General features: G+C 41.1%; 1 protein-coding gene across 3 annotated transcripts in view; it reads right to left on the reverse strand.

Annotated features, from left to right (window-relative positions):
- The window catches only part of TBC1D4 (TBC1 domain family member 4), a 208,104-nt gene that overhangs the window by 49,106 nt on the left and 146,242 nt on the right, over positions 1–12,756 (reverse strand). For 2 of the 3 annotated variants that reach the window (XM_055123679.1, XM_055123678.1), the window contains exons 9-10: positions 6,360–6,434; positions 4,037–4,263 (exon numbers count right to left, since the gene is read on the reverse strand). In XM_055123679.1, the coding sequence (XP_054979654.1) occupies positions 4,037–4,263; positions 6,360–6,434 (302 nt within the window). Of the gene's footprint in view, positions 1–2,055; positions 2,218–4,036; positions 4,264–6,359; positions 6,435–12,756 lie in introns of all 3 variants that reach the window. The other variant, XM_055123680.1, reaches the window with a different exon arrangement.

The following is a 12,756-nucleotide window of genomic DNA, read 5'->3' on the forward strand; positions in this document are numbered from 1 at the left end:
AAATCAATGAGCAACGGGATGACAGTGACAGATTCAAAAGCAAAACTAACATTTGCCTTCTGGCTTCAATAGCCTTCGAGGCAGTATAGAAGGATAGGAGGTCAAAGCAAGCTGTAAAAGAGAATGTAACACATATCTGAAGAGAAACTACTGAAGATGAACATGTAACCTTGAGCTCTATTACAATCTTAATCTTCAAACAAACAAACAAAAAAAGTCACCACTGCTGCTGCACTCCTAAAGTCTCTTCGTGACTATTTCTAATCGTTATGTTTTAAGTAAGGGCTGTTTCAGGAACGAAAGTGAAGTCCTTCTGATGCTCACTTTAATGTATAATAAAAAATTGTAAATGTATTTCACTGAGAGCATAATATTCTTATTAACTATTGTTATGCAGTAAGGCAAATTGGGATTTTCACATGGCATATAATGGCCCTCAAAGTTTATTTCATAATGCATATGTAATATTCTGGTTTTGTGATCAACTTTCTTAATATCCTTTTCTACTTATAAAAATGAGTTTAAATACATCTTCTCCCTTCCCTTCGAAACAAAATGAATGTTTGAAAATGACTTTGCACTAATTTAGAGGAAGGTTTAGAAACAAATTTTATTAATCCATTATTAATCATATTTCTTGGAATGAGAAATACACTGGCACACACAGATAAAAGACACTCAGAGATAATTCAACAATTAGAAGAATTTCACTTGCTATTGAAGGTAACCTCATTACATACAAAGATTTGGAATTTCCTAAGTCTGAAAGAAAGGAGACCAAAGAAAATCCAAGATGACTTTTGTACCAAACAAACTGGTCGATAGTATGTATTCCTCTTGGTAAGTAGTCCTTCTCCTGACTGAAAGAACTGTCAATTACTACACATCCAGGAATAACCCAAATATTGAGAGTGGACAAATTTGGGCATCTAAATGGAATACTATACAGCAATGAAGAGAATGAGCCAAGCCACACATGAAAAGCAGAAATGCATCCCACAACCTTCAAAGTCAACAACAATTCCTTTAGATGAATTCCCAATTTAGCCCTCCCATCTCCTAATATCCAGCTGCAACTGTGAGTATTAGTAAGAATTTTTAATTTCAACAATTGTTCTTGGGTTTGGGGCCATACCTATGGTGCTCAGCACTTATTCCTGGCTCTGTACTAATTGCCTAGGGGCCCATATGCAGTGCCAGTGATTGAACTCATATTGGCTGTGTGCAAGGCAAGCACATTTACCTGTGTACTATCTCTTCAGCCGTACAACTCTGAAGTTTTCAGAATTTTTCAGAATTTTTCAAAAACATTACCACATTTCATTTTTTGCGGCTGATTTTTTTAAAAAAACAACTATAGATTTTAAGTACTATAGACTTAAAATCTATAGATTTTAAGTACTAGGGACAAAAACAAAATAAAATCAAATGCCTTCAAGACTCAAAATATGCATCAGGCTATCTGAAAGAGTTGCTAACAATACTCTGATGCACCTAATATGTGATGTATGATTTAAAATAGCCAATATGACTTTTTAAAAAATCATATAAATGATCACTGAGTACTCTATAAACTGAAAAAGAAAGATTATCTTAGGTGGTATCAATCACTTTAATACAATTGCTTCACTTTGTGATTCTGGGCCCCATAAGACACAAAGGAAGGCTGAAAACAAATAAGCAAACCTCAAAAATAGGCTTGACAGAGGGAGACTTGTTAACTGTGTTAGCAAGGTCTTCTTGCTCCAAACAAAAACAAGGCTTAAATTCAGGGGCCCAAGGCAAAGAAACACACGAATAGTACCCCTAAAAATAGTTTTCAAAGTAAAATCATCACCTCACCAAGAACCTAACGGTAAAAGTTTTGTAATGCTGATTTTTTATGTGTTCTTAATTTTTATCAAACGGCACTGGAACCAGTAAGTTAGAAACAGGATTAGAGTAAGTACAAGATGCAAACATGTCACTCCAGGATTAATTAGCCACTCTTTAGTAAGATTATCCGTATATCACTGCAGAAAGTTTTGCTTTGCAAACAGAGGACACTGATCTCACCTGACTTCATTTTCATATTGTGGGGACAGTCTACCTGAATTCTGGTAAAAGCTTTTCAGGAAAGAGGGGGCAGTGAAGGAAGGCGCAGAGAAGGAAGTGTGAAGACTTGGAAGACTGGAAGAAGAACTAGTCCTGTGCATGCGCCGACCGGATGGTTGAATGCTGAGTACAGAAAATACAGCAAATCTGTCTTAATTTATATCTTGGCAAAATTCATTCACTATGTGAAAAAGCAAATAAACAGGTTCTTGCTACTAACCAAATCTTTCCTTTAAAGGCTCCGGGCTAAATCTCAAACAGAAAGAAAAGAGGCATGCACTTTTCTATTTGGATGATTATGACCTAGTTTCACTGTTTCATAAAACTGAATTCCTCATATAAGCAGTATTTCTAGCCCATATGTGTTGCTCTCTATAAAATTCTTAACTATTTTAATAGGCGGGAAAGTGTTTGTTTTTACATGCAAAACATATTTGAGAGAGAAAAAAAAAAGTAGAAAAGCACAAATAATTACAGGAAACAAATTCCAGAAAGAAAAACCATGCATCAGGAGTTCAAAGACTTGGGTGTCTTAAAGAGACAACCTCCTTCTGAAAATTTTAGAACAGCATATTTGGTAACGAAAAGTCATTACAGGACCTCTTTGGTCCAATAAACATGAATCTCCACATTCTTTCCTGCAGTCTGTGAAATTAGGCAGTTGTGGTTTTCTCTAAATCTCTTACCTGACTCTTTCTTGAAATAAGTTTTCTTTAATTTATAGCAAGCTTTCACAATGACAGAAATAGTATATTTTATATTGATAGAAATTATAGAAGCTTATACATCATAAAATGTGAAAAATGAAAGGAGGAAATATACCATCACTTACAGTCAGTAAGTAATGTTTCAAAGCTTTGGAAATAATTATTTTGGAAAAAAATATTTAATGCCTGAGATAAATAAAAATAGATATATTTATGAATATTTCATCTTTTTCATAAAAGACTGAGTCAGAGTGAACTCTTCTGAATTCTTTCATATCTTCTATTTATTGTTCTTTAATCTCAAGTTATTCAAAAACAAGGGGGATGAAATTCTTCTGGAAGAAATGGTGGCAAATTTGATAACTAATAAAAAAATTTAATCTTACTATTCGTTTTTTTTTTTTCAACAGGGATTTGATTTATCAGACCCTGTTTCCAACATCAACTCATAGGAAATAAGCAGGAACAAAATTAGTTCCAGGATATAAATTCTCACTAGGGCTACACAATGAAAAGTATAATCACTTTACAGTTCTAGGTTTACCCTCTTTATTACTGTTTACCAACTGCCAAATAACTTCAGTAAATAATTTCTGAAGCACCGAGTAATAGAGAATTCCTAACAGATTCTTCCTGACAGCCACCATACGCACCCATACCAATTTAATCTAGATATTTAACGGCTTTCCTTACTTGCTTCCAGTTACAGTGAAATGAAAACTGTCAAATCTTATCTCCTGCATGAAACTCACTTCGGTGAGAGTTTTCGGAGCCCCTTGCATTTTACGGGAGGCTCGCAGGAAGTTCTCCTGCTAGGTTATTTTCCTATTTGCTGACTTTGCTCTCTTCGGGCCATGAACAAGAAGACGCTGAGTAACACGTGTTGTCAGCGGGTTTGTTTTTTTTTTTCCGACAAAAACAACAGCCTGATAGCTTTGGGCTTCGTGGGGGTGTGCTGCAGGGGGAGAAAGGGGACTTGTTTCCATCCTAAAACGCCCTTGCTCTTTTATCCTTTGGGTAAAAAAGTTGTCCCCCTTCAACTTGCCTTATTTCCTTTAGAAACTGTTTTTGGAACTATCTTTGGTCTTTCTAAACAAAAAAACAAAACAATAAAAACAATAAAACCACGACACACTGGCCGCAGCATACAGGAACGAGGGCCTGGAGTCTGCAGGGACGGAGCAGGATGGAGATGGAGATGGGGTACCGGTGCGCTCTGCAGAGCCCGGACTCACCTGCACTGCTCGCTGGAGCTCTGGCGCAGCAGCGGGGAGCGCAGGCCGTGGGCCCGGCCCTCGTGCAGGTGCAGCTTTCTCCGGGTGCTGGACGGCGGGTGGCTGAAGGTGTGCGCCCGTCTTCGGAACTGCGGGGAGTCCAGGTCCTCTTCGGGGAACGTATGCCACGCGGAGGACAGCGGGGAGGCGGGCGGGGTGCCGGGCGGAGAGTCTCCAGGGGAGTAGTCCTGCGAGGGAAGAAGCAAGCAGTCAGGGGGTGGTAGCTCTGTCTCCTCCGGGGACCCCTCTTGGGGCCTGCCTGCTGCAGCCCGGAGCTCAGCAAGGGACAGCCAGGGTGCCTCTGCTCGCTTCCTCCTGGGTCTGGACCAAACCCACCTTTTTTTATTTTTTTTTCTTCTCCCCACTCAATCCAAGCCAAAGGCTAATCAGCATCACCACCACCCATTCCCCCCAACCCCCTTTCCCTGAGATAAGCCTCTAGGACAGTAGGGATAGGCCAGCAGGGAAAGGGAAGATAAGGGAAAGGTATTCTCTGCCCTCACACTCTGGGGTAAGCAAGAGGCAGCACCACTTTCCTCTCTGCTAGATCAGAGATGAAAAGAGATCCTGACCCACAGAGGGTGGAGCCTGTGTTTACATATCTACTGATTTCCGTGACTTATCGTCGGCATGTTTCCTGTACTGTCAAAACAATATCACAATGCTGAAGTGTCCAAATCTCATGGCGAAGCCTTCAGGAAAATAAAAGAAAGCCAGCTAAAAAGATCGTCCTTCACTGTGGCTCTTTTTTTTTTCTTTCTGATTGCACAGTCCCTGAGGTTAAATTGTGTAAAAGACATGAAAAACAGGAAATGAATGAACAGAGGACTATGTTGGAATGTATCTCCTAGCATGAGTGGCCGTCATAAATCTTGCCATTTGGACAGGTATGCTGTTTAAACTCTCCAAACAGGCACCACTGGACAAATGTCCGGCTTGATAAGCGTGAGCTACTGCTAACACGCTCCACCATCGGCTAAATCCTCAAGTCTCTCTGCAACAAGTTCAGCAAAAACATTTAAATATTTTTCCACTAAAATATAAGAGAAAGCTGGTTGCCTATATCTCAGGTAACAATGTTGCATGATACAGGAAACAGGAAGCCATACCTAATTTTGAAAACTGCCTAGAGATTAAAAAAAGAATCAAATGTCACGGAAAGTTGAAAAACACTGGGTGAGAAGGGAGGGAGAGTAATATGGGGAGAGAACAAAAGATAAAAGGATGGCTGTGCAAACGTAGCAATTCGGTGTCTGGCTTCTCAAGCGTTTTGTTCCAACAGTTGCTTAAATACTAAATACTATTCTCCACATACTTCCTACCTCCAGACAGCAAAAAAGTCTGGTAGAACACAGCCCAGACAGCCCTCAAGCTACTAGTCTTGTTACAAACTTGAACTGAAATAGGAACAGAACACAAATACCTACAACCTTCACATTATTATAAGAAGGTCTCACAATGAAAGTTGGAAATGATCACTCTGGACAAGAACTGAGTGCTGAAAGTAGAAAAAGGAATATACACGATAACCTTTCAGTATCTGTACTGCAAACCATTAAGCCCAGAAAGTGGGATCGGGAGAGGAAGGAGAGGCAGAGAGGGGAAAGAAAGAGAGAGGGGGAGAGAGAGAGACAGTCAGACAGACAGACAGACAAGAGGGGGGGGGGAGAGAGAGAGAAAGAGAAGAAAAGTACCAGCCACAGAGGCAGGCTGAGGGGTGAGAAGTCAGTTGGTGGGATGGAAACTGGAGACACTGGTGGTGGGAAATGTACACTGGTGAAGGGATGGGTGCTAGAACATTATATGACTGAAACCCAATCATGAACAACTTTGTAACTGATCCAATAACAATAAAAAAATAAAGTCTCAGATACTTGTTTTCAAGAGTCTTAAGAGATTCATAATAAAAATAACCATGCACATTACCATATCAGTTTTGGGTTGTCATTTTTGTTTTGTTTCATTTGTTTACTTGTTTGGGGACCACAACTGGGCATGTTCAGGGCTTACTCCTGGCAGTTACTCCATATATGGGATGCTGGGGATAGAATCTGGGTTGGAGGCATATAAGGCATGCGTCCCACCTGCTGTACTATTTCTCAGGCACCTGGGTTTTCTTTTTTTTTAATTTTATTTTACAATGAACAAAATTAAATTTTTAATGTACAATACTGATAATGATGGGGTTCCATGGATCAAACAATTCAGCACCACACCCTCAGTGTGGGGTTTTGACAAGCCGCAATGAAGAGTGAAAAAGGGCTCGATACTTCTGTTCACATACCCGCTCGGAAGCAAGACTGTTGGACCTTTCAAAGTTCTCCATGCTTCCAAGACGACCTCGCATCCTGTTCGCTCCCTGAGAAAAGAGGACAAAATTAAATTGTTCATGTGGGCTGAACTTTACCTCTAAACTACAGAAGGCAACTGTAAATAAACTTCATGTTAGCACTAAACATGTGGGTCACTCAAATTCACTGGCAGAACAAATAGTCTTTCCAACAAGGTAAGTAGAACTATTCCCTATCCTTCCCATGATTTATAAATCGGCTATGAGATAACTTCATATTCAGACTAAGGACTTGTTTGAAGTTGTTCTGGTTACCCATTTAAACATTATTCTTCCATAAAAATCAGTGGGAGACCCATTAACTTCGTGTCTCATAAAGATAAAACACAAGTGTGGATGGACTAGCACAATAAATCACAACATGCATGAGGAAAATGACTTAATAGACACAACATAGATTGCAAACATCATTAATTCACACTATATTATGCCATATATAAGATAGTATACTAAAAATAGCCAAATAAAAGAAAACTGCAACCTAAAACGTATGCATTGCATTTCATTCATTATTCCTTAATGGAAAACTGCCTCAGTATTCTCGCTAGAAGATTCAATCAGTCCATTTCAATATTGGTGAATTTTTTTTTTTTCACACAAGTACTCTGGTATAGGGCTGGAGCGATAGCACAGCGGTTGGACGTTTGCCTTTCACGCGGCCGACCAGAGTTCGATTCCTCAGCCCCTCTCGGAGAGCCTGGCAAGCTACCGAGAGTATGGAGCCCTCGCGGCAGAGCCTGGCAAGCTACCCGTGCGTATTGGATATGCCAAAAACAGTAACAATAAGTCTCTCAATGAGAGACATTACTGGTGCCCGCTTAAACAAATCGATGAGCAACGGGATGACAGTGACAGTGATAGTGACAGATTGCACACTGCATGTGCCTAGCACCCTAGATGGTTCCCCAAGCACTACCAGTAGTGATTACTGAGTGCAGAAGCAGGAATGAGCCCTGAATTCTGCCAGACGTGGCTCAAAACCTTAAGATAATAATAATTTTAAAATAATTTTTCTCTTTATGAGTTACCACTATGGACTTCCCAGTATTCCTGCCACAGTCTGGACTGATGGCAATTTGCTTACTAAATAAATCTTTCCGGCATTTTCAATCACTATCAATCCAGAAATCTCCTTTCCTGTAACCCTGTGTTGGGATTTCTGTTTCCATGATTCTGTCTTTGACTTTTTCAGCTCACTTCCTTATTTTGGTAGAACATAAACTTCAGGGACTTTCTGAGAAAAGGAGACTGAGGAGAATTAAGTTTTTATTTACATGTTTATTAATTGCATTATTCTACACTTGGAGTGAATTAATCGTTTGACCAAGCATATAATTTTGATCAAAAACTTACCTTCAGAATATATTAGCATTACTCAAGTATCTTCAGGCAAAAAGTCTAATGACATTGTGATTCTGAGTCTGTTTGTGTGTGACCTGTTTATTTTTCCCTGGAACAGATTTTAACTTTACCCTGGAGCATTCTGAGATTTCACAATGATGTGTTCCGTCACGGCTTTACTCAGTCTTTGTTATTGTATATTTTCTGGGCCTATTAAATCTGGAAACACGTGTGCATTAGCTCTAAGAAATTTCAAAAATGATTTCTTGGAATATTTCTGCATGCATTTCCTCCTTCCTGAAACCAAACAATAGCGAGGTGGCATTTGGATCTCCAGATGGATCCCCTAGCTTTTTGACCACGTTCCCTTGTTTCTCATTTCTGGGTCATTTGCTTTACTTTCTGGAAGAATCTTTCAACTCCAGCTTCCTGTAAATTGAAATTTTCATTTTATGTCTACTTTCAGAAAGTTTTAAGAATTCATATTTATTCTCAAATTGACTTCTTTTTTTGGTACTTTGTTTGTAGGCACTGTAGCACTGTCACTGTCATTCCGTTGTTCATCAATTTGCTTGAGTGGACACCAGTAACGTCTCCATCATGAGACTTGTTGTTATTGTTTTGGGCATATCGAATATGCCACAGGTAGCTTGCTAGGTTCTGCCATGTGTGGGCGGAACACATGGTAGCTTGCCGGGCTCTCCAAGAGGGATGGAGGAATCAAACCCGGGTTGGCCGTGTGCAAGGCAAACGCCCTACCCACTGTGCTATCACTCCAGTCCATGCTAATTTTGGCTTACAGTCTGGTGGCTCCCTAAAGAACTGCTAAATCAATTATAAAATTTTTTTAAGGGGAAGGCAGAAGAGATAATACAGAAATTAAAATGTTTCACTTGATGTAACCATCCCCAGTTTGAGCCCTGGTGCCACATATGATCTCCCAAGCTCTGCCAGGAGTAATCCCTAAGCACAGAGTCATGAACAAGCCCTGAGCACTGCTGGCTGTGCCTAAAATCACACATATATGTATATATAAACCAAATATGTACATATATATTACAAGCTATTTGTATATATACATATATATGTCACTGTCATCCCATTGCTCATCAATTTGCTCGAGCAGGCACCAGTAAAATCTCCATTATGAGACTAGTTGTTACTGTTTTTTGGCATATTGACTACGACACGGGTAGCTTGCCAGGCTCTGTTGTGCGGGCGAGATACTCTCGGTAGCTTGCCAGGCTCTCTGAGAGGGGACATACATATGTATGTACACACACACACACACACACACACACACACACACACACACACACACACACATAGCTGATACAATATTGCTGAATAAGTACCATAAGCCTTTATAGTATGCTAGGCATTCTTTACTGGATAATCTCACTTAATTCTCATGAAGTAGAGTTCATTAGCTCAACTTTGCAGATAAGAGGAGTAGAGTTCTGATTATGTTGGAAAAGTTTACACACATTAGAGTAATTTGAATTCAGGAAGCATAACTAGAAAGTGAAGGTCCTGAGTGCTTATCCAGCTCTCCCTTCCACAAACAGAGCTTTGCGGAAAAGCAGAATTGCCAGAAAAACTTAGTAGTTTCTATTGGTTAAGTGTAATTCTGCAGATCTAAATCCTGATGAAATATTGTTCCTTCTTTAGTTCTTTCTCTTTGTTGCTGTGATGTAACATATAGTAAAGACTAGGTTGCTCTCTGGCATATGGGAGGCAGTGGGTTGTCTGTGGGGTGGGAGATGGGAGGAATGAGTCACAGTTATTGGTACTGGGAATCAAACTCAGAGCATCTCAGGAGCAAGGCAAGACATGTGCTATTTCCTTAAGCTATCTACCCAGTCCTTGGCTATCATTTAAGCTTCAACTCAAATACCCATCTGTTTGATTAACTTTTGTTTTTGTTTTTGTCTTGTTTTTAGGCCACACCCTGTAGTACTCAGGGCTTACTCCTGGCTCTGTCCTGAGGAATCATTCTTGACCAGTTCAGGCTCAGGAATGCTGAGGATCAAACTCAGATCAAACTCAGGTCACCAGCGTGCAATGCAAACACCCTACCCACTGTACCATCACTCTGGCCCTGCCTGGTTATCTTAACATGGTAATTTGGTCACCATAGGGAAAATAGACAGGAATCAAGTCATTTTCATGCTAGAAAACAACACCAATAGGCTGGAGCAATAGCATGTGCCTTGCATGTGGCTGACCTGGGTTCGATTCTCAGCATCCCAAAGGGTCCCCCGAGTACCGCCAGGAGCAATTCAAAAAAAAAAAAAGAAGAAGAAGCAGCAGAAGAAAAAGAAAACAACACCAATTGCACCAATAGTGCTGTTTTATCCAAGTGTTTAGTTGTTTGTTTTTGTTTGTTTGTTTGTTTTCCTCAAGCAGAAAGAATAACTAACTTACTTTGAAACTCTATGTTACAGTACAGGAAATGAAACATAGAAGAGTAACCAAACAAAAATTAATAGAAGGGCACTAGCCACTTCCTGGCCACAACATTCGCATTACACTCTTAAACGAATCCATCTAACAGGATTCCCAAAGATATTCTTTATTAAGCTGTTGCCTCAAAATCTAGGATGTCAGTACTAGCTCTCATAGGGGTCCTGTCTTTCATAGAGGTTGCTCTCGATCTAAAGATACATGATTTGAAGTGACCGTTTCAGGCCCTAAACACACTCAGCCAATACAAATAACTGCTCAGAGACAGGACCCGCTGATGGCTGATGGCCCATTCAGGCTGAGGAGATTGGGCGGCACTTCAACATCTAAGTCCACACGTCTGGAGTCAATTGAAGCACAACTTCAGCGCGTGTATTAGGTTGCACAATTTTCTGTGAAATGACTTCCAACACTTAACGCCGCCCCTTGAAGTCATCCTTCCTTTCATTCAAGACCTACTCTGACTCTGTCACCATTTCTGCTGTCCTCTTTCCTTTCCAGAGGACCCTCTTCCCTGCAAACGTTGCTATAGCCTCTAGTTTCAGCATGATTTTATTAAGATGGAATACTTTTTAGATTTCTAGGGGGGAAAAGACTAAACCTTAGGACATCAATGTCACACATAGATCAACAAGGAACAGCAATAAAATGTGGTTCAAAAGTACAAACTGAGGGCTGTTCTCCAGTGATTCACACTTCATAGTAAATAGTCCTCTTTAGGAAATACACATCTTGTTAAATAAATGCATCCCTACCTATGTTTCTTTCAGAAAACTTGAACAAGGCATCAAAATATGAGATTCTGTTCTTTCGCCTTTGAACAGAGAGCTGCTCACTTTGACTCTATTACAATTGGGTAATACAGAAGAGACTGAACTTCTTTCGTTCCACCTCGTACTGAAGAGTTAATGAGTTGAGCTCCTAAGCGTTTTTAAGATGTAGCCTGTTTCATAAACAACCGGAGTTATTAAAGAAAATATTTTGCATTTTAAAATGGCAGTCAAACCACCCAAGGACAGTAGATACAAGGGCCAGGAGGATTGCCCCATAGCTGGAAGCCTGCTTCATGAGCAGAGGGGAGAAGGCAGATGGAGCAGAGAAGGGATCACTAAGAAAATGATGGCTGGAGGAATCAGTCGGGATGGGTGATGCATGCCGAAAGTAGATAATGGACCAAACATGATGACCTCTCAGTGTCTGTGTTGCAAACCATAATGCCCAAAAGTAGAGAGAGAGTATGGGGAATACTGTCTGCCATGGAGGCAGGGCGGGGTGGGAAAGAGGGGGTATACCGGGGATATTGGTGGTGGGGAATGTGCACTGGTGGAGGGATGGGTGTTTGATCATTGTGAGATTGTAACCCAAACATGAAAGCTTGTAACTATCTCACGGTGATTCAATAAAATTAAAAAAAAAAAAAGGCAGTCAAACCATAATGCCCAAAAGTAGAGAGAGAGAATGGGGGAAATTGTCTACCATGGAGGCAGGGAAAGGGTTGGAAAGGGGGATATACTGGGGACACTGGTGGTGGGGAATGTGCACTGGTGGAGGGATGGGTGTTTGATCATTGTATGATTGAAACTGAAACATGAAAGCTTGTAACTATCTCATGGGGATTCAATTTAAAAAAAATTAAAAAATTAAAATGGCAGTCATGGGGCTGGAGAGAGAGCTCAATGGGTAGGTTGTTTTCGTGGCATAAGTCCGACCCAGGTTCCATCCCTGGCACTGCCTATGATCCCCGGAGCCTGTCAGGAGTGATCCCTTTAGTGCAGAGCCCGGAGTCAGCACTGAGTATGGCCAGGTGTGGCCCCCCAGCCCATACACAGATGAAGAGAAATGGCAGTCATTCTGAGCCAACCTCTCTGCTCCTGTGTCTGCGTGACTCTAAAACTGGCTGACAACTTCTCTCCAGTGAGAGAAAGCTGACTGCCAACGTTGAGAAGTACACCAGCGCCTTTTCTCGGTAACCTTTACTCTGACATGGGTAGCTGCCAACCTCCCCAAGTCTGCTCAGCTGCACATGGTGCATGCCAGCCCCTTGTGAGCTCACATAATTTATGGGGCTTGGCAGCGCTTTGGAAGACAAAAGTGATGGATTCCACCTTGACCAAAATAGGCTGGTGGCGTCCTTGCTTCGTGTCCTTCCAGCTCGGGGATGCGTAAGAGGCACTTCAAAGGCAGGAGGGCAAGCCCTGAGCAGAATGCCAAGGTCCTTCATGGCCATACGGTGAGGAAGGCTCGAAATACCTCGCATTGCTTCATACACGGGAGGGGTTTCAGACCATGCTAGGGATTGCCTCCTCCCTACTGTGGGATTCTTTCCTCAGTTACTGACTTTCCGTCCTCGTGACTACGTGAGCTAAACAAGTCTGAGCGTGCCTGCTTCACAAAGGGAGAAACTGGCACTTAAGAAAAAAAAATAAGATAATCTGCCCAAATATCATGAACATAAAATCTTCTAGGGCCAAGGGTTAAGCTCGGGTCCCCTGACCACTTACTTAAACAGGCGCTCTGTTACAGT

The sequence above is a fragment of the Sorex araneus genome, chromosome 1, assembly GCF_027595985.1.
Source record: "Sorex araneus isolate mSorAra2 chromosome 1, mSorAra2.pri, whole genome shotgun sequence".
NCBI classification, from domain to species: domain Eukaryota; kingdom Metazoa; phylum Chordata; class Mammalia; order Eulipotyphla; family Soricidae; genus Sorex; species Sorex araneus.